Source organism: Eurosta solidaginis, chromosome 3, assembly GCF_040869045.1.
Source record: "Eurosta solidaginis isolate ZX-2024a chromosome 3, ASM4086904v1, whole genome shotgun sequence".
In the NCBI taxonomy this organism is placed as follows: Eukaryota; Metazoa; Arthropoda; class Insecta; order Diptera; family Tephritidae; genus Eurosta; species Eurosta solidaginis.
Window position 1 is genome coordinate 60067541 of NC_090321.1, and position 23829 is coordinate 60091369.

Sequence of the window (23829 nt, forward strand, 5' to 3'; positions counted from 1 at the left end):
TCGATCAGCTTTGCACTCAAACAGTTGAGTTGTGCAAAATAAGAATGATAGGCCAAGCAACACAAGCAATACAATATTATCTTGAGTTGCCAGTAAATACAAATGTATTATCGAGTCAAATTATGTCAGTGTACAGTAAAAATGAAAATGAACAAATCAACTTACAGCACTGTTAAATAAGAGTGCCGATTACTTTTAGTTATATTATGATCAGCTTTTCATACTGTAACGAATTTTGGGAAATTCCGCTTATTTTAAACTTTCTTCTAACGTTCGAATCGCTAAATTGTAGAATAAATAACTCCAATATTCTGTATTGCAAAATAGCCTTTATTAGCCTACTTTGGGAGTAGTACAATTATACTTCACTTCGCATCTAATAGCATGTTTAAATCAAACTGATTAGTCATTCCTCATCTTGCGCTACTTTTATACTCTCTGTTGCCTCGTCAGCATATTTCTCCAAAGGTTTGGACGTTTCACCTTCTAGAATCTCCTGCTTGGTTCCCAGCGATATACATGTATATTTGTAGTTTATGCGTTTCTTATAGTCTCATATGCGTGTGTATGTGTGAGCAACTACTCCGACTGATGACCACAAGTGTGTGCGTGAAATATTTCTTCGTTGTCTTCTATATATGTGTGTAAATGTTGATTGATGGTTTCATGTATATACGAGTGGCTGCTTCATGTTTTTATTGTTGCGTGATTATTTATTTAGTATCAGCTTAGTGATGCTAATATTCGTGACAATACATAGGTGGTTTTGCTACAAGAAAATCCCTTTTTTTATATGGAAGAAAAAAAATCCCTTTTACTAAACTTTATAGTAAAATATCCTTCGAAATGGGTAATTTACAACAATCTGGCGTCACTGATCCAATATTTAAAAAATAACTGAATTGAGAACTTGTAGTACCTCGATTACGTATAAAAATTTAATTCCTCATTCATTTCATAGACCTCTTAACATGTCGTAAAGAGATAACCGCTTATTTTTTTTTTTTAGTACTTAAACTTAGTTACAGCTGTTTTGGCACATAGGAAGTTAAGTTAAAAAGCTGAAAATAACTTAAGGTACATACGTTATTCTGATTAGTAGTATGCCCCTTGGTATTTGTGAGTTTTTTTTTTTATAATGAACACGATTTCCACTTTACTCATTTAACTAACACTAACCCACTCCTGTAATTTTACCAAAAATGCATTGACCTAAAAACAATTGTTGAAACGTTCAAGTGACACTTGAAAATTACACATATTTGCTTTCAAGTGTGCACGAGTTTACATTCAAACACGTTATTGAGTGGAGTTTGGTAGTAGGTGGATGTATCAGGTACTCCTTGCTTAAATGGGGTTGTTTTGTAGTATATAATTGTATTATTTCCAATTCATTAGCAAGTGAGCATCTTGTGAAGTATTCTCAATAGAACAAAGAAAAAAATTGGGAAAGCATGTAGAGTGCGTAATTATTTTGCCTCAAGAGAAATAACAATGGCTTGATATTAATGTCAAATGATTGACATGCGCGTGTAATTTTTAAGCACCACTGTAAGGCTTTCATTTAAAACCATTGGGATACTTTCCATTATTTTCGAGGGAAAATTGTTTCCGATTTTGTATACCTGTCAAATTCAAGATATTGGATCGAATTTGCTAATGACAAGATTATCTTTGGACCCTATTATGAGACAAATTTGATCTTCGACTATGGTCGAAAGAGCTGATCGAACGAATTTTCATTCAGTATATGACACTCATTGCTATGCGTTGCCGGACTTAAGGGCGGTGACAAACTGCCGCATCAAGGACATCAGTAGGTATATTGTTTTAACCAATACGCAGGGTATATCAGCCAAAAATATAATTGGTTCCAGGAGAAAGTGCATCAAAATGACGCCTAGAGCGCTACTTGGGCCCGGCTCCATAGCCGGGCAGCACAGCAACCAACCAACCAACCATGACACTCATTCGATGAACGACTAGCGTCATTGTTCGATAAACTCAACCGTTCAGAATAGCACTCTCCCATCAGCTTCCAAATAAAATATAAATAAACTAATAATAAATAAAATAAGACTATGACGGAATCGTGGTTTGATCATCCGTCAGTTAACGAGGAAGGCTTACTGGAACTAGCCAGAAGTAGAAAACGGTTTAAACGAATTTCACCGCGTAATTTTAGCTTTCTAGACATGTTAAATATGTAACAGTTATACATTTTATTTATAGATTTATTAAAAACTTCATACTGTCCAAAGAATCTTGAAAATGGCAACAATTCTCAGATTTTCGCTCCCAGAGATTATCTTAACTGAGCAATGAGCACGAGCATTCACTCGACATTTTTTGCCGCCTATTCTTTTGTGCAAGTTCCTTTTGCATAAATGTTATTTTTCTCTTGTTTAGGTAGGTAGGTAGGTGAAATGGCTGCGACCCTGGTTGCCCAAGTAGCTATTTAAAGCCGTTTTGATGCCATGCAACTCGTCTAAAAACCTACGGAATGTTACGGTCAATGTATTACAACCATCCAGAGTTGTTGTTAAAATTAAGAATATTCCGGATTGCTATCACAGATAACCCTCTGAGGTCTTCTAGAAACGGGGTTCCAAGGAACCTTCGCCGGGCTCTTGTTTAGTATATTCCCTTTAATTTAAGTGCATTTTTAATTCGAATATGTTAATTTTAACCAATTTTCTTCTAATTAATTGCTGAATTAAAGGCATGAAAGTCAGGTCTTGCAGGGAAGGGATGTCGCTTCATAGAGAACACAGAGAGTATAACCTTCGCATGGCTCCTTGAACTACAATATAATAAATATTTTAATTCAAACCGTTCCTATATTTTATGTGCCATTCCATGCAAATCCAAGCAATTTACTGATCTGTCAGCGCAAGATGCTGCATCACAAATCTTATGTGTCGGGGCCTAAAACTTGGCTTTGATAACTTCCAGTAGTAACGACCCATAATTTGGCTGCAGTTTAAAACAAATTTTTAAAATATGAATTAAGTTATTTACATGCCGTGATTTCAATAATTTTATTTATTTATTTATTTATTTACTTGTATGTCTATTATACAGCAGACACTTAAGAATATAGTACAACTAATGTAAATTAAGTATTACTTAAAAAATAGGTTTTTAGTTTGAACTGTATAACCGATTTGGTATACGTAAAATCTAAATCCAGAAAATTTGAGAAATAGTTGTAATCAGACATAATTCTATTCAAGGGAGCGTTAGCACCATAGATTGTTCTGTTAAGTCTAACACGAAAACCAACACAATTTCGTAAATTTCTGCCAGAAACAAGATCCATAATAAATGTAACCGATAATAGCGTTCTCCTATCGGATAACGATACCAAACTAATTAATCGACAACGAGCAACGTACAACGGAATCGGTTCAGTGAAGTTAAGAGAGCGTAAAGCAAAACGAACAAAGCACTTTTGGACTTTCTCCAGACGATTAATGGGGCCTGAATGGTATGGTCTCCAAATGACAGCTGTGTATTCCATTTTAGAACGGACAAAAGCCGAGTACAAAAGCTTATAGGTATATGGGTCTGAAAAATTAGAAGAGTGGCGTTTCACAAAGGCAAGTGTTCCAAAAGACTTTGTAATTATGTAGTTTAAATGAGTAGTAAAATTTAGTTTGCTATCAAAATACACGCCAAGATCTTTAATTTCATTAACCTCAGAAAGGCACGAGTCCGCCATCCAGTAGCAAGTATCCAAAGGCTTGACCATTTTAGAGTAAGTTACTTTGAAACACTTGTTAATATTTATATAAAGCCTGTTCAAGGCGCAATAATCTAAAAATTTATTAAGTTCACTTTGAAGCGCCGATGAATCACGCGAGTCACTTATTTCAGAATATATTTTAAGATCATCGGCATATAAGAGAAATCTAGACGAGTTAAAACAAAAAGAAACATCATTAATAAACAAGATGAATAACAAAGGACCTAATATGCTACCTTGAGGTACACCAGATGTAGCAATTAATGGATCCGAGAATGCCCCATCTATAGCAACCATGCAACTCCTGTTATGTAAATAAGATTTTATCCATTTGAGGATACTGGAATGAAAACCCAGGAATGCAAGTTTCTCAATGAGGATTACGTGAGAAATTTTGTCAAACGCCTTAGAAAAATCAGTATAAATCGTATCAAGCTGAAGACCATTACGAAAGCACGAATGGCAATCCTCAGTAAAGACTGAAAGATTGGTAACTGTCGAGCGTGCTGCCACAAATCCATGCTGATTTGCGCAAATTATATGTTTCACATGAAAATAAAGTTTCTCTTTTACAATGCATTCAAATAGCTTGGCAACAGACGACAACTTGGATATAGGCCTATAATTTAAAATATCATTTTTATTTCCACTTTTAAAAATAGGGGTAATAGAAGTGCTTTACCAATCATCAATGAAAACCCCTGAAGCTAGGGACAGATTAAAAATAGGCATGAGAGGTTACCAGCGAGGTACAATTTTTCAAAAGTTTCATGGAAAGCCCGTCAACATCGGTATGCGAAGAGTCTTTGACACTCTTTAAACCTTCGGTGACATCCACTTCAGATAATACCAAAGATCCAAAATCAATAGAAGAACACGGTTTATCGTTGAGGCTAACACGTAACGCATCTAGGTCGTTTACAGTCAAGTCCTCATCTGATACAAAGTTCGATGAAAAGAAGTTCGCAAATAGATTGGCAGCCTCACTGATCGATGAGGCTGAGACATTGTTGTAGTACACTGTTTTGGGAATACTCGATACATTTTTTTTCGATTTAACATAAGCCCAGAACTTTTTAGGATTATTCTTAATGTTTTTCTCAAAGTTATTAATATAATTGTCATATAAAAGTTTATTCAAATCATTAAATTTTAGATTTAAAAAACGGTTCAACGATCTGATTTCTAAACTATGGAACGAAAAATATTAGATTTTACATCCTTTATGCTAAGATGTAAATATATGTCATATGAAAAGAACAAAACCAATATAAACAAAAACATTTTTTTTTTCAATTTAAATCTTTTCTGTTTGTTTTAATGGTGTGTTCAATTTATACTTATTATTAAGAATTCTTGAGCTTAACACCGACTTATAATAATTGAATATTCAATTATTATGTTTTTTCTAAGAGAAACTGAAAAGAAATGGTACCATTTCGAAAACCGCCACGAATTCATCTTTTCTCCTTCTGCTTATCGATGTATTACCCACACAAATTTAGAATTTATTAAACATAGATAAAACAAATATCCATTTGTATTTATATTACACAATTTTCAATTATCTAAATAGTTTTATTCATACATATATCAAATATAATTCCCTTTCTTTTCATTTCAGATTCCTGAATATTTTTGGAATACATTAAAAAAAAAAAAATAATAATAATAATAAATTTTTAGAAATGTGAAGTGATAAAGTGTAAAAATTGCTTCCATACAAAATCATTTGTAGTGCAACCAAAATATTTTATGCTAATTGTTTTGTATAGTTTTTATGCTTATTACATATATATTTCCTATCATCTAGTTAAAAAGTAATATAGTACATATATAAAAGTGCAAGTGTTGATAGTGAAAATCGAGAGATCGACAAGCAAGTGTAAAATTATTGTTAACACACTATATTCAGAGCACAATATTGAGACATATTGTGTGTTACGATTTGGATAAGAAGTAAACAAATAATTTGAATAGAAAAATCAACAACAAAGCTAACACAAAGTATAAAAACATCCACAAAAGCAGTAAAATGTTGCCGCCACCGCGTTTAAGCGCTATAAAATGGTTAACACTATTTGCAGCTTTGGCTGCTTTCTGTAAGTACAAATTCATTTGGATTTTCTGTGCTTATGTAGTTAAGAACATATGTTTGTCTGTAAATATAAATACATTTTTATGTAGATCAGCCTATTTATGAGGCCAATTTTCTATCTACAAGCGGAGGCGCATATAATAATGTAGTAAAAGCACAATTTTTCGGAATTCCTTTTGTACATAAAACCAATGCAAATATTAAAAAAAAAATTTTGGATTTTCTTGAGAATTTGCATGTTATAAATATAACAAGTGAACAAAGATTAGACATCCGGTAATGAAATATTTTGAAATAGTTTGTGCTAGAAACCATCTACTTTTAAAAACTGAACATCAAAAGAAGTTCATGTGAAAGTTTTTTTTGGAGTGTATGTTCCTCACGGTTATCGGTAACCGTATCAGTAACCTTATAACAGCTGATTCGACCAACCTTATGGGAATCAATGTAATCGATTATTGGCGCCGCTAAAGCGCCAAATACACGACACGAACATTTCCGCGAACATTCCCGTTATGTCATGTTTCTGCAACCTTTTCTGTCGTGTATGGTGGTGTTTGCCAGTTCGCGCAAATGTTCGCCAAAAATTAAAATATTTTATTTATTATTTATTTCGTGCGTGTATGGCGAAATAGCTCATACTCGTAGTAATTTCTGAACGGAACAGACGTGCGCGGAAAAGTAAAATGGACAATAAAAAATTTCTGTGTGAATTTATTGAAATGTATAAATTTTTTTTATGCTTAATTGCCACAGCGAGCAATATTGCTGCAGCACAATTGTTGTCCGTATTCATCGCTGTCTGAAAGAGAACTAATGTTCGGCCAAAAGTTCGTATGGTGTATGGCCAAAGCTGCGAACAAGATTGCGGAATGTTCGCGGAAATGTTCGTGTCGTGTATTTTGCGCTTTACCGTCGTAACGATAAACAGCTGATTACGTTAGGGATACGACTACAGCGATACGACATACGGCACCAATGGCTCCCTCTTTAACAAGTAGCGCAACTAACAGCTGATCTCTTAAAATAAGCACACACACACACAAACATTACTAACGTCCATATTACGTAAATCTATAAGAAAATCAAGTTAAATTCTTAAACAGACATAAACTGTTATAATTTTGAAAAATATAGCATTGAGGATACTTTATTTGGAGTAATTAAGACAAAATGTTTGCTCATATTCAAGTATTTAGTTATTTTTTCTACATTTATCTGTAATATTGATACAAAGATTGAAAGTATATTGATGTTATGCAACTCCGTTCTTCCTGCTGTTCTTCATTCAACTCCATTCGACTGACTTCTTTTACTGCCTTCCACTAAATTTGCTACATAACCTCAATTTAAGCTGCCACTCTATATAGTAAACAATGCTTAGTATACCCAGCAAAAACTGGTGTAAGCGTTTCCCCCTGATAGATGAACCTTCGCATATTACTACTAAGGTCTAGACGTTTCGCCTTCTAGACCTCTTGTATCTCCTGCTTGGTAATTGAGCTACATATATGCGTGCGTACGTGTGAGTAACAACTTCGGCTGATGACTACAGGAAGAAAACGAGGAAAGAAGAAAGAAAACGTGGGAAGGGGATAGATGTAGTGTGAGAGGGAGGAGGGGGAGCTAGAGAGAAAAGATAGGATCAAAGAAACGAACAGGGAGAAAAAATGCGGAGAGGTGTGAATAAAAGGATAAAAAAGGGGGAGGCAGAGTTAAGAGGTAAACATTTCTTAGTGGTTATGCAGATAGACCAAAGCTAGGGCAGATCAACGTTTGTCGGGTCTGCTGGTTTCTATATATGTATATAAAGAGGGATGTACACTAACCGGAGAGCGTTCCTGTGAAGTTTCTTTCCGGGAAGTGGAGCAGAGTATAACTTCTCACTCGCGTATATAGTAAGTACTCACACCCTTTTTTCTTCAAACAAATATTAAGCAAACACGTGCAATTCTGCCTGGTTGCAAAACGTTACCACCTATTATTTGACTGTTAACGTTATTATCCGCAACCAGGATACGGAAAATTTTTTGTCATTTTCGTAATCGAGTAAAAGGTGTTTACCTGCTTATAATAAGGGTGCTTATCGTTAATTAAGTAACTAGATTGCTATTTATATGAGACTTTTCCCTTCGATAATCGGTAATTATGAACAAATTTAAGAGATTCCGATTTTTTTTACAGACAATGAACCACCTCTAGGGTGTCATCCATTGTTTACTATATAGTTTGGCAGCTTAATTCGAGGTTATGTTGCGAATAGAGTGGAAGGCACTCGCAGGCCGTGAAAATAGGCACTCGAATGGAGTAGAATGAAGAACAGTAGGAAGACCAGAGTTGCATTGGATCAATCATTGCATTAATATTAAAGATAAATTTAGAAAAAATAATTAAGTACTTGAGTATAAGCAAACATTTTCTTTCAATTACTGCAATTAAGGTGTCCTAGATGCTATATATTCCAAAATTATAACAGTTTATGTCTGTTTAAAAATTTAACTTCAATTTCCCTAAGATTTCCGTAATATGGCAATTACTGATGTTTGTGTGTGTGTGCAAATTTTGAGCGATCAGCTGTTAGTTGCGCTACTTGGTAAAATTTACAATGGTGTCATCACTAAGTGGAAGCACGAAAGAAAAAAGAAACATGAAAATTTTACAGCTAATAATCTATTTTATAGGGATGGGATATACGTGAACGCATAGATTCACTATTGTGGAATTATTGTAGAATATTGCATGTGAAAACGTGGTCTTAAAATAGGTTAGGTTGAACTAGGCGGTCCGTACGGAGCTCACACAGATTGAAAGTGTTCATAGTTTACCCTCAAGGTCGTTTGACGGCCAAACAAAACAAATCTCTCAAGAACGGTCTATCAAAACTTTTTCAAACTCAATCTTTAACTGCCTTTCAAAATGTTTGACAAATAACAGAATACATTTAACATTATGCAGTATAGTAAAACTTTGTGACAAAATTGCATTTAAGATGACCCAAAAGAGGCTGTTCACACAGGAAAACTTTTTCACGGCAACAAGCTGCTCTGTCACAGTCTTATTTTCTCGCCGCACTTTCTGTTGTTGTTGTTGTTGTAGCGATAAGGTTGCTCCCCGAAGGCTTTGGGGAATCGGCAAGAGATCACAATATGTTGCTTGGGAAAGTGGGTCTCCCTAAGTTAAACATATCTACATATTAATATAAAATAACCTTAATAAACTAATACCACGTTTCTATCCGAAATAAAACGCCTAGATATGGAATTGTATAGAACACGTGGCAGTTATATCAGCACACTTTCATAATGCGCCACCTGATTTCCATAAACTCTTAAATAGTGGATTTGTGTTTTTGATTTCGAAGGGATTATCTTGATACATATATAATTTTCAGTAACTTTTGGCTGACATCAAACCATGAATGCTTTCATAATTTTTCATTTTGAGAGCTCTACATATGTTGATAACCTATACAAATCTCCAGCATAAAGCAAATAAATGCTTTAGGCTTCACATAAACCATATCTAAGTCTAGGCAGTGGCACTTACTTGCTGCATTAGCTTGTATATGGGAAAGTTTACACATGTATGCATTATACAGTTCAAGTAACACAAATTTCTAATCTTATGAAACTTAAAAAAAATCTTAAAGTATTGCATTGCCTTGCTTGACTTATGAAAATATTTATAATGTGCGGCAAATATGCGTCGTTGTGCACATATGTATTTGTTTTATAAATAGAGCACAAATGTACGAGTATTGTTTGGGGAAGCGATGCTGGATTATTTTACGCATTTATTTTTTTATTTTTTTTTTTAACGTTCTATTTTTAATAGTCATTTCTTTCACGTGGAAAAATGTGCGTTTAAAATTATGATCGTCTTATTAAAGCATCTAAACATGTCATTTAAGTAAACGGATTGTAATATTTTAGTGTAGATTGCAGCTGATTCTTGGATAGTACACCAAGTTTGCATAAAATGAGATTAACTTTATTTTCCTATTTAACTTTTAATTCATAACTAAAAAGCTAGATTTCCTACATAAAGTTTCCCTTAGATAATTATTAATTATGAACAAAAGCAACATGAAAACGCCAAATTTTTTCCTAGACTTAGAGATGGTTGTCGGATTCATCTCTAGTTGGAAACACGAAACAAGTGAAAAGCGTCACGAAGTGCATAAACTAGATGACTTACCTACAAATTTCACAGCTTATTTTCTAGGCTTTGAACAAGGTGTCCCCGATTGGCGTCCGAACAATCTCGTCACCCTAGGATCAGTAAAAAAAAGCGATTTCTTTGGAAATATACACTTCACGTCGTTTTATCAACTAAAATAGCATTTTCAAACTAATTACATATGTAAATTTGCATACAAAAAAATGTAAACAAACGTCTTGTTTTTCTGTTTTTCAAAGCGTACGTACGCCTAGCGACCAACATTGCTTCATGAAGATGTCATGCAGCTTAGACCTCATATGTAGCTCTCCATTCAAATGAATGTGTTCAACATCAAAGCGTACATCTTTGTTATGCTGTGTCTAATGAAGCTACGTCTTGTGTGCATCTTCTCTCATGTGGTATTCATTTCAGGTGATTTTCTATAGTTTTCAGTTATAGACTGAGCGATTTTGAACGTTGTTTCCAAATACGACAGTCGTACCTTCTTACCGATAACTTACGTCAATTGGAGGCACCAAAAGAGATAAAGTCTTCTTTCACCTATTGTTTCCAACTATGTCTGAAGGTCTGAGCCAAATTCGCACGTCGATAGGAATACTTTCTGTGTCACTGTTTTTTTATCGATTCGAATAACAAGACCCTTCGCTGGCTGGGGGTTTAATCGCAAAGCTGGTATATTAACCAGTTTTGAATAATAATTGAATTTGTTTTGAAATATTTTATTTTCAGAATATTAATAAGGGAGTTCAGGATTTTGTGTAAGTGGCCTAGCATCATTACATTGCAACCTCCTGTAGCATATTTTTTACAGTATACTAACAAAATACACGGCTATGCATTTGCTACATCATTGCAAAAATGCAACATCAAAAAGCGTAGTTTTTTTCAATGTTGAATAGTAAATCGCCAGCTGTGAAAACAAAACAAAAAGTGCAAAGAAAAAAAGTTAAATACAAAAAATTCTGAACTCTTACTTACTTACTTAATTGGCGCTTAACCGTCTAAACGGTTATGGCCATCCAACAAGGCGCGCCAGTCGCTTCTTCGCTCCGCCAACTGGCGCCAATTGGTCACACCAAGGGAGTTTAAATCGTTTTACACCTGGTCCTTCCAACGGATTGGGGCCGCCCTCTACCTCTGCTTCCATAGGCGGGTTCCGATAGAAACACTTTCTTGGCCGGAGCATCATCTTTCATTCGCATAACATGGCCTAGCCAGCGCAGCCGCTGCGTTTTAATTCGCTGGACAATGTTGATGTCTGCGTATAGCTCGTACAGCTCGTCATTAAATCTTCTTCGGTACTCGCCATCGCCAACGCGTAGAGGTCCATAAATCTTTCGAAGAACTTTTCTCTCGAACACTCCCAAAACCGCTTCATCTGCTGTTGTCATGGTCCATGCTTCTGCCCCATATAGCAGGACGGGTACGATAAGTGACTTGTAGAGTATAATTTTCGTTCGCCGAGAGAGGACTTTACTTTTCAATTGCCTACCTAGTCCAAAGTAGCATTTATTGGCAAGATTTATTCTTCGCTGGATTTCAGTGCTGATGTTGTTGCTAGTGTTGATGCTGGTTGCCAAATAAACGAAGTCTTTTACTATTTCGAAATTATGGTTGCCAAGGCGCGTATGCGCTGACTCTTTGCTCGATGACAGCAGGTACTTCGTTTTGTCCTCATTCACCATCAAACCCATCTTTACCGCTTCTTTTTCCAGTTTGGAGTAAGCAGAACTAACAGTGCGGGTGTTTAGGCCGATTCTGAACTCCCTTAATATAATTTTGTTACAAAGCTTGTATTTTCTGAGAAACAAGCCTCTAGTGGCCTTTATACATTGCGTCTAAGCACCGGAATGAAAGAGATTTATGTGCAGCCAAGGGCTGTTATTACAGTAGAGCTCCTAAAAAACTTCAGACCTATAACAACAGCAATAGGGCTGATTACATTCAACACGGCGTCTATATACCACAACCACAATTAAGCAAAGCTTGACGACAACCGTATCCAAGCATTGGCTTCGTGATTAATTTGAAAACAGCGGCCACCAATATACTAAATTACAGCAAACAGTGGCGAAAAATTTAGAAAAAATATTTATTATGTTTAAAAAACTCCTAAAGAATGATTTTAGCTTTTATTGTCTGTAATTTACTTCTATTTTAGTTTTTGATAAAATGAAAAGGACGCCACTCACTGTCGCTTCCCAAAAATAGAATTAGGCTTTCGTGATTGATTGTCGTGCTGCTCTGTCGCGCCGAAAATAATGACACTCATAACAACAACATGCGTAAAAATTATATGACAGATGTGGCGGCTACACGACCGTCGTGAATGTAGTCAGCCCTAATTACGGTTGCAACACTAGGGCTTATTACATTCACGACGGTCGTGTAGCCGCCACATCTGTCATATTATTTTTACACATGTTCTTATGAGCGTCGTTATTTTCGGCGCGACAGAGCAGTACGACAATCAATCATGAAAGCCGTTGTAGCCAGATTAAACCTAATTCTATTTTTGGGAAGCGACAGTGAGTGGCGTGTTTTTTATTTGGTCAATACCGTAATTAATATTTTTTTCTAAATTTTGCGCTACTGTTTACTGTAATTTATATTGGTGACTACCGCTTTCAAAGTAATCAAGAAGCCAATGCTTGGCTACGGTTCTCGTCAAGCTTTGCTTTATTGTGGTTGTGGTCTGTATACGCCGTGTTGAATGTGATCAGCCCTACTTGCGGCAATTTTACATAAATATACTCCATGAGGTAATAACGTGGTATCGCGGTGTGATGCGGCTGTTGAACTAAAACACATAACTCGCTAGGTTTGTATTTACTTATATATTTATGTCATAATCACAGCCAGAAATGTTTGCCAACTGCTAAAATACTGTGACAATGGCAGTCATTGTACCGCCACTCGAAAGAATTTTAGAGATAAGCAATGCAAGTAACTATATGTTTATTAACAACAACATTTATTTACCAAAATAGTTTTTACTGTTCTCACGGTTGTATTTGAGCTTAATTCTTTCTTTTATGTCATTAAGAACTATAAGTGGCTATGGTTAAGTGATTCTTGGTAGTAATAAAACAGCTCATGTACTTATGTAGGTGCTAATGACGCTCTTGAATTATTACCTCAGCTTATTTCAGAAATAAACTGAACCAAATGATTCATAAATTTCTTAAAATAAATATATATAATTTTTTCGGCAAATAACCAATTATAGTTCTGCGATATTTTTTCTTTAAATGAGATGATACCTCCATGTCTTCCAGTAACGTGCCATGGTTGACTGTGTCAAAAGCTTTACACAGCTGAAGTGCCAAGAGCCATTGCATTGCATATGCATAATAATATTTAGCGCGGTATGCATTTAATGTAAACTCGTATGCCTCCGCTACCATTGTGAATGATAACTAAGTGTGATATCTACGTCTATGCAGAAGATATCACACTTAGTTATCATTCACAATTTCCGCTACTAGCGACAGAAGTTATCCGGAGATAAGATTAAGCTTGGTTAGCTTGTTTTCCAAACTTTCATAGCAAAACAACCCTACCCGGTTTTCATTTTCCAGAATTGAAAATTCCAAATTGGAAACATGCGTTAGGTAGCTGGATACCTTATCACGGTGTCGGCATGGGTATTACGCCATAACCTATTGCTTTTGAAGATTTGGCCTTTTCGGCGGCTTATTTTCGCTCTGTGGTGGTGAGCGCGTATGTTTGTTCGCCATTTAGCCCTGTCAACTAAACGATGCATAACATATGCTGGCAGAAATCTGCGCTGCGCATGTCTTCGAATCGTCGGATTTGGCAGGGAATTTATAGTTGAACACAACTTATCAACTCCGGCAGAGCGGTATCAGTTCTTAGGATGTCTTCCCAATGGCTCGTTTTTATTTATTGACTAGCAGTCTGATATACATAGTTGTCTCTCAAAATGGTGCTATCTCGCTTAGACTACAGCTGTGGCTTGAAAATGAGGCCAGATTTTGAATATTCTATCAAAAGGAATTGAGCTTATTAGATGACCTTTAGTAACACACGATCCTCTTGCCGGATCTCAGACGGAATAGAGAAGTATGTCAGGTGTAAGCTAGATTAAACAGCGGGTAGCTGTTAATGCAGCTCGAGAGTCTTGGGCTGAAGACGGAAATATGCAATCTCCTGCCACTCGTGTGAGGATATCACCGCAGTTAATTGTACAGGCATCATCGCTGCATCACATTATGTAATCGTCAATGTGGATCCACTTCGCGTGCAGTATCCCTTGCATCTCGTTTATACCAATTTCAATCTCCGTATTTGCCACTTATTTTTAGCGAAATATCTCTTCAGAAATTAAAGCTTTAATTTTCGCTTTCGGATTATGTATTTTAAGATACCTCTCCCAACAGTTTTGAACGTGTTTTAACAGTCGGTCAAAACTAGCTAACGCATACTTAAAAATTCAAAGTTTCCGCCGCTTGTATGTAGCATGTTTAGTTTTAACGAATTTTTTTATAGCCCTAAGTGCATGTCAATAAAAGCCCTGGCAAAGTTGACGTATCCATATTCATATTAAACAGCTGATCCAACCAACCTTATGGAAATCAATGTAATTGGTCAATGGTGACATACCATAACGCCCTAGCCGCAACCATACCATAGCCAACCAATTGGTTTTTGGTTTTTGGTTTTTCGCCATATCCATAACCTAAAAATATTTGAGTTGGAGAATTTTTCAACTTTTTGTAGATTTTATTTATTGTTTTGGATACGTTTTGACTAAGCGACTTATTGTTTGTAGAATATGTTTGTAATTTTTTGCGTTTTCTTAATTTTTATGAAAATTTTACGTTTTTAAGGTTAAGGCATCTATAACTAAGGCCAATTGATATGGATAAGTAAAAATATAAATATATGACTATGTCAACTTTTCCAGGCCCTTAAATCTCTCGGTTTGTTAATATAATGATGTGTATCATTAGCATAAAAATAAATAAGTTTTTTCCAAAATAAAACACGGGATCTTAAGATAGCTATGTAAGGTTGGTTCGAATTCAAATCATGTTCTGTGGAATAATACAACTTAATACCTAATTTAACATTGCTATTTCCTACTTGAATTCCGCTTTATACCTGAGCCGTTAAAATTCGTTACATAAAAAAGTTTTATTGATTTTTGATTATTTGCATGCTAATTATGAAACGATGTTTTTTTTCACGATAAATTTTGATTTTATGTTCAGAATTTTAATAAATAAGTGGTGATAATTAATTTGTTTTTTTTTTTTTTACTGATAAGCGCATAATTTAACATAAAACTTGTATCACACTTTTAAACTAAGCGACGCTATGAAATATGTAACATTCTGCCAGCAGTTGTTTGACGTAAACACGCTTTTATATAAAATTAAATAATAATACAGTTTTTTCCATCGCTTTCAAATTAAGAGGTTTAAATTAATTTTGAAGTTTCCGTCCTAACTGCATACAGGGCCGCAAAGAGCCGAGCCGGGCCCCTGGGGCAGTTCGTGTTTACGGGCCCCCTTAAAAAATAAACTCAATCCAGTAAAAAAAATAACATAACATACGTAATTTTTATACTCAGTTGAGCAGAGCTCACAGAGTATATTAACTTTGATTGGATAACGGTTGGTTGTACAGGTATAAAGGAATCGAGATAGATATAGACTTCTATATATCAAAATCATCAGGATCGAAAAAAAATTTGATTGAGTCATGTCCGTCCGTCCGTCCGTCTGTCCGTTAACACGATAACTTGAGTAAATTTTGAGGTATCTTGATGAAATTTGGTATGTAGGTTCCTGAGCACTCATCTCAGATCGCTATTTAAAATGAACAATATCGGACTATAACCACGCCCACTTTTTCGATATCGAAAATTTCGAAAAACCGAAAAAGTGCGATAATTCATTACCAAAGACGGATAAAGCGATGAAACTAGGTAGGTAAGTTGAACTGATGACGCAGAATAGAAAATTAGTAAAATTTTGGACAATAGGCGTGGCACCGCCCACTTTTAAAAGAACGTAATTTAAAACTTTTGCAAGCTGTAATTTGGCAGTCGTTGAAGATATCATGATGAAATTTGGCAGGAACGTTACTCCTATTACTATATGTATGCTTAATAAAAATTAGCAAAATCGGAGAACGACCACGTCCACTTTAAAAAAAAACTTTTTTTAAAGTCATATTTTAACAAAAAATTTAATATCTTTACAGTATAAAAGTAAATTATGTCAACACCCAACTCCAGTAATTATATGGTGCAACAAAATGCAAAAATAAAAGAAAATTTCAAAATGGGCGTGGCTCCGCCCTTTTTCATTTAATTTGTCTAGGATACTTTTAATGCCATAAGTCGAACAAAAATTTACCAATCCTTGTGAAATTTGGTAGGGGCTTAGATTCTGGGACAGTAACTTATTTCTGTGAAAAAGGGCGAAATCGGTTGAAGCCACGCCCAGTTTTTATACACAGTCGACCGTCTGTCCTTCCGCTCGGCCGTTAACACGATAACTTGAACAAAAATCGATATATCTTTACTAAACTCAGTTCACGTACTTATCTGAACCATAATTCTATACCAAATACCAAATACGAAAAAAGGGATGAAACATGGTATTTGGATTAGTTTATTGACGCAAAATATAACTTTAGAAAAAAACTTTGTAAAATGGGTGTGACACCTACCATATTAAGTAGAATGAAATGAAAAAGTTCTGCAGGGCGAAATCAAAAGCCCTTGGAATCTTGGAAGGAATACTGTTCGTGGTAATATATATATATATAAATTAGCGGTATCCAACAGATGATGGTATGGGTCACACTGGTCCACATTTCGGTCGATATCTGGAAAACGCCTTCACATATACAACTACCACCACTCCCTTTTAAAAGCCTCATTAATACCTTTAATTTGATACCCACATCGTACAAACACATTCTAGAGTCACCCCTGGTCCCCTTTATGGCGATATATCTAAAAGGCGTCCACCTATAAAACAGCGCCCCACGCCCTTTTAAAATACTCATTAACACCTTTCATTTGATACCCATATCGTACAAACATATTCTAGAGTCACCCCTGGTCCACCTTAATGGCGATATCTCGAAAAGGCGACCACCTATAGAATTATGGCCCACTCCCTTTTAAAAAGACTCACTAACGCCTTTCATTTGATACCCATATCGTACAAACGCATTCTAGAGTCACCCCTGGTCCACCTTTATGGCGATATCTCGAAAAGGCGACCACCTATACAACTACCACCACTCCCTTTTAAAACCCTCATTAATACCTTTAATTTGATACCCGTATCGTACAAACACATTCTAGAGTCACCCATGGTCCACCCTTATGGCGATATCTCGAAAAGGCGTCCACCTATAGAACTAAGGCCCACTCCCTTTTAAAATACTCATTAACACCTTTTAAAATTCTCATAAGCACCTTTCGTTTGATACCCATATTGTACAAACGCATTCTAGAGTCACCCCTGGTCCACCTTTATGCCGATATCTCGAAAAGGCGAGCACCTATACAACTACCACCACTCCCTTTTAAAACCCTCATTAATACCTTTAATTTGATGCCCATATCGTACAAACACATTCTAGAGTCACCCCTGGTCCACGTTAATGGCGATATCTCGAAAAGGTGTCCACCTATAGAACTATGGCCCACTCCCTCATAAAATAATCTTTAATACAAACACATTCCAGGATTACCCTCGGTTCATTTTCCTACATGGTTATTTTCCCTTATGTTGTCACCATAGCTCTCAACTGTGTATGTAATGTTCTGTTACACCCGAACTTAACCCCTTATTTGTTTCAATTCACATTGTCAGTTTTATTTCATATAAAATAAGATTTACTGGAGCACTTACATAAATGAAATGTTAGATTTCATTGTTTGATTTGCTTACATTAACTTTTTCTAAATATGTACATTTTAAGAGCTTGAATCAGCCAAGGAAAACCTTCCGTGTTTTTGGTCTGCGAATATGGAAAAAGTGTGGACTCCAACGCCAATGTTCCAAAGCTTGTCAAGCGATTTGGCTCATAGTATTGGTAGAACGTAAAAAATTTTTCACGCCAGACAATAGACTAAAAGAACGCCCCCCTTCATCCACAAAAATATTTAAAGTTTATCTAACTTAAAATCACATTTTATTTCAACTTTGACTATGCCCCATAGTATTTGATTGGATCCTTATGATTTCAGTTTAGTGATTTTCAATTTTAAAACAATTTGTTGTAGCAACAAAATATGTATGTATGTACCTATGAAATCCTAGTTAGAGTACTGTCAATACTGCTTTGCCTTGCCGGCCCCCAAAAACCTTCCGGGCCTCAGGGCAATTGCCCTTGCTGCATGCCCTGACTGCATACATACTAAGAATTTCATTCCCGGGATCCCAAACCTTCCGAAAAAAGTGAAAACGAGATACAAATTTAATAATAACTGATGTTACCTATGTCAAAGGACTAGAGGAGGTTTGCAGACTATAGCGTTTTCTTTTTTGAAATAAATTCTTGCCTAAGTAAATGATAATAAAGCCTTAATAGAGTTACTCCTACCCCAGAAAATTTTCAACATTTACAGTGCATACCAAGAACATTTCAACTCACCATATTCACTCGTATTAACAGAGTATATGTGGAACTTAAGAGCGAATTGAGAGCTTGACAGAGTTGCACTGCTACACCGCCATTTTATACAGGGTAAAAGTGTTAAGCTTTTGCGTTGCGAGCAGGCAACAATTTTCCCAAAAGAACGAAATACCCCGTAAAGGCGTTGCCTGTTTTTTAGAATAGAACAACAACCCTTGCGCGGCGTACAAAAAGCATAACACTTTAGCCAGAAAAGAAAACGCTATTAAAAACTACCCCGATTGCAGCATTGCATACCATTCCGCTCATCCCGCAGCTGCTCCAACAATAATATAGGGCGAACAGACCACATGGTTCTTGCCTGACTTTCGAAAGATATCCTGCACCCAAAATATAGGAGAAGGATTTGCACAGGGGCTCGGAAATGGCAGATCACACGATATACCGACGGCTACAAATTAGCGGCGCCCATATTCCAGTAATCGCCACCGCCTATATGCTCAAATGCTAAGACCATGCTTACACAATAATTAACCTCCGCTTTCAGATATGTCCGATGCCTAGAAAGTTGGTTATTAACTGGCAAACTGTTAGGTTTCCCTTTTGTTTGGTGTTTCCATCACCCTAGAGATGGTACTTAGTAAGAATATCAACATCTCTAGAATTTGGTGCCGTATTTCGTATCGCTGTATCCGTATCCCTAACGTAATCAGCTGTTTATCGGTTCGAAGGTAAACCAAAAGCCAATTGGTTGGCTACGATACGGTTACGACCTTAGCGGCACCAATAATCGATTGCATTGATTCTCATAAGGTTGGTCGAATCAGCTGTTAAAAGGTTACCAATACGGTTACCGATAAAGCACCAATGTGTCCAGCTTAAGGGAAATCCAGTTATTTAATTACCGATTAGCCATTAAGTACGATTAATTGCAATTCGGAAGCTTAAGCCGCTAACTAAAATTTAGTTGCGTTATCTGAGCACGTATTACGTGCAACGCTCAGTGACTGAAAACCATTTTTACTCAAGCGATAACTACGCAACTGTCAAACTATTTCTAAAAATTACAAAAAGTTATGGATCTAACGAGTACTATTTGTCTCTAGCTCGCATATGCCATTAACATAGATGAATGGATTTGCAACTCTTTGTTTCGAGAGAGCGCTGTCAAAATGCACATTTTTTATAACATTTGTCAGTGATGCCACTCCAAACAAAAATTAATAGATCTGATTATGGGGATTTTTGACATACATTTCGGCGATTATAGTTTCAATCATTTAAAAAAATGATAGTCGTAAAATATTCATTTCTTTAAACTCATTTTATAATAATACTACTAGTTGGAGTCAAATATAAACAAATCTAAGTAAAATTTACATTTTGATTAAAGTAATTAGTCAAATATTGTAACGCATTTAACTCACAGTGAAAACCATATATTCTTTTGAAATTTCAGTAAATCCGACCTATGATATAATGGTTAACATCATTCAATGGTAGGGCCTATCCTACATGTCTGACGTTCCAGGTTCTGTGATCAAAATGGACTGGTTGCATCGGGACTTCATATTTACAAAACCTGTTTTAGCGATAACTTTTGATCGGGAAATAATATTTACCCTCCGCCTTCGAACTAATAATATTTACACTAAAACAAGTATTTTTATCCTTTTTCCCATAATTTTTGAACGCTATTCTACAGTTGTAGGTCAAACTAAAGTTAACCAAAATTTTTGGCACGTTTTTCGTTTTGGCTGGCACATTTTTTGTTCTGGCACCCGCTTCAGCTGGCGCGAGGGATTTATCTGTGATTGTTGCCAGCATCAACTAGAAGATAAATCCCTCGTGAGAGCGAAAATATGAGAGCGTAAACAAAAGATTCGTATCAATCTAATATATGCCATTAATCCGAACCACCATGTCAGAGCTATTGTGATTTAAAAGATTAGTTTCGATCACGGATCGTAACACGTAATACGGGCCCTGGTGAGGGGGAAAAACGGTAAAAGTTAGGTTTGTTGGCTGTTATTGCTGGATTTGGCAGGAACGGCATTTGAATATACAAAAATTAAAGAAAATCTAAATAAAAGTGATATTTAATGAAAATTAAGTATAATAATAGTAAGAACAACATATTACTTGTTTTATTGCGGGTAAATTCAAAGATTAACAATGCATGTTGTTATACTTAAAACGTCCAAAACTATGTAAAATATGGCCCCGAAGGCGTAAAATAAAAGTTTAATTTCTGTGAAAAGATATTTGCCAAAAAATGGTAACTTATTTCCATGTAGCTGTTGGACTTTTCATGATTTTGTTGAACACCTATGTGGAAATATTTTCCACATTCAGGGATATTTTTTTTTAAAGAAATCATGATGGTTTAACATGCCGAAAGGGGTTCCGCGCGGTAATATTGTGATCCCGCATCCATCGATCTGGAGTTATTTTTTACCTTTTATTGAGTATGAGTACTAGCATCGATACTTTGATTTTAAATCAGTACCGGAATCGAAACTTTTTTTAAAAGTTCTATCACTAACACAAGCAAGCGCCTTTGACCTTGTTTACATATGTATACCGTGACTGTCTTCATTTCGTTAATTTAACAACTAGATTTCCAATACGAATTCTTCCCTTCGATTGTTGGTAGTTATGAAAAAATTTTAGGGATGCCCATTTTGTTTTCATATACAAAGAACCACCTTTAGGGTGTCATCCCTTAATGAATACCTGACCAAATTTGAAGGCTAGTAGCAGGCATGCTTAACCAACGAAACGATATCATTTCGTTACGATAATCAACGTTAATAAACGAAACGAAGTAATTTCGTTTCGTTTATTAACGTTAAGATCGTCAAATTAACGAAATGATTTCGTTTCGTTTTCTGCCATATCAAAACGAAATCAAATCGTTTATGTTGATTATTAATTTCAAACTATGCTGGCAAAGCTGATTGATGGCGGAGTCATTAAAGGTGAAAGCATTATCCAAGCTGATTGCAACTTTTCTCATGAATTTTGACAGTACGAACATTTCTCAGAGTATTTTTGACATTACCACCAACGAATTACACAAACAAATTACATAGAGTTTGTGTGTGTATGTGCGCTCGTTGTTGCCACCTTACGGCGTCACCATGGCTATAGCATTGCCAGCACAATTCAAACATAAAGTATCACGTTTTCGTTAACGTTTTTAACGTTAACGAAAGCTTTTCGTTTCGGTTAAAAACGAGATACAATTTATCTTGATAATTTCTTTATCGATAATATTTCGAAGTGTTTCAACGGAAACGGTGGAAATTTTTTGATAAACGATTAGCTTAACGTTAAGGTGCATCCCTGGCTAGTAGTCTAGTTCCAATGGATGGGACATATGTGAACGCGTAAATCAACTACTGTTGACTTATTGTGGATTAGTGCATGTGTAAACGGACTTAAGCTACGTTTACATTGAGAACGATTTTGATCGGCCGACAAAATTAAAGGATTCAAATGAGCATTCGTACATTGCAACCGATCACAGATTTGCTGTTGGCCATTGATGTGCGCTCGTGTTCTATTTTGTAGCTCGCTTTTCTTTGCTGGCATTGTTTTTATATGAAAAAATTTATAAAGTATGTCAAAAAAAAACAATCATATTTTGTGAGATTTCCATAAAAAGTTAATGAAAATTACAATACAACAATAATTTCACGAAAAATAAAGTTTGATTAGCTATTGAAGGGAAAACGTAGTTAGCCGAAAGTCGGATTCAATTTGAGCATCACCTGTCAGTAGCAGTGTTGCCAGGTGATGAAAAAAAAAGAAGCTAGATTGGCAAAAAAAAGGTTAGAAAAGGCTAAATTTAGAAAAAATAGAAGCTAAAAAGGCCAGAAATTTTTGGTTAATTCATTAAATTTTTTTTTATATTTTAGTTTACACATTTGTAAATAAAAACTTATAAACATAACTTAAGCATAACTTCCTGTTTCAAAACATATCAGGCACATTTTCTTTGACTAGCACATGGAATTACTTTACATATGTGTATATACATAAACAAAATATTACAAAATAATTATTTATATAAAATATTCCCCATCTGAAGAATCAGAAGAGCTTATGTCTGGGTATAAAGTTTCGATATTTACCATAGATATGAGATCATAGGTAATTTCAAAGTCATTACAACATTTAGATAAGTGTTTTAACGAGCATCTAATATTAAGCAGCGCATTAAGCATTTTAATTTTTAGTTTGTTCCTTAATTTAGTTTTCAGAATTTCATGCCACCAAAAACCCTTTCAACCTCCGCGTTACTGAGTGGTAATACTAAAAAACTAAATATGAATTCGACAAGTTCTAAAAAAGGAGGTTCGTTTAATGCATTTTTATGTTCTCGGACTTCCGACCAAAATTCCATGGCGGAGTGTACATTTTTCCATTGTATAGTTATAAGTTTTCGCCACTGCAGCTCTATTAATGCTATTTGACTTGAAGAATAACTATACTTCTCTTTTTCAAAGTAAGAAAATACATCTGGCTTTGAAATTTTCAACGAACTTTCAGCAGAAAAAGAATTAATCTTTTGTAGAGAACTCATATTATTAGGTATTAGGTGTTCACAGGAACTATTGAAATTATTTTATTTTAGAAATTTTTAAAAATACATTCGGAGTAAAAATGGCTAGAAAAAAGTCACGAAGCTAAACACAAAATTTCGAGGCTAAAGGCAAAAACCAAAGGCTAAATCTAGCCTCGAAAAGGCTAACCTGGCAACACTGGTCAGTAGCAATGTAAGCCTTATGAGTATAAATATGTATATATATATATATATATAGGCACTTACATTCGTTGCGCGCTCATGTTTGTACTGGGTCATCATTCAATTGAAATTGATTAAAAGCTTTTTTGCGGCAATTTGATACGCATTTGTTCTTTTAATGTCTTCTTCTTTCCTTTTTTCGTTTTACTCATGTTTTAAAGTCATTTATTACTGCTTCTAGTATTGTTCCGATGCTAGTAACTGCGAGAACATACTCGAGTACCATAATCGACGACGAAAAATACTAAGTACAGGGTATTTACGATTACCTCGTACAAGTACTTCCTTGGGAATCGAGTATGTAGGTACAGTTTCGATTACTCATGGCATGTAAAGCCTTCCATATTTTTATACTCA

At 35.4% G+C, this 23829-nt stretch overlaps 1 protein-coding gene across 43 annotated transcripts in view; it reads left to right on the forward strand.

Moving 5' to 3' along the window:
- Positions 1 to 23829, forward strand: part of Dscam1 (Down syndrome cell adhesion molecule 1) — a 274746-nt gene that overhangs the window by 24462 nt on the left and 226455 nt on the right. For all 43 annotated transcript variants that reach the window (XM_067771930.1, XM_067771929.1, XM_067771923.1 and 40 more), the window contains exon 2: positions 5562 to 5850. In XM_067771930.1, the coding sequence (XP_067628031.1) occupies positions 5784 to 5850 (67 nt within the window). In that variant the 5' untranslated portion in view covers positions 5562 to 5783. The remainder of the gene's footprint in view (positions 1 to 5561; positions 5851 to 23829) is intronic.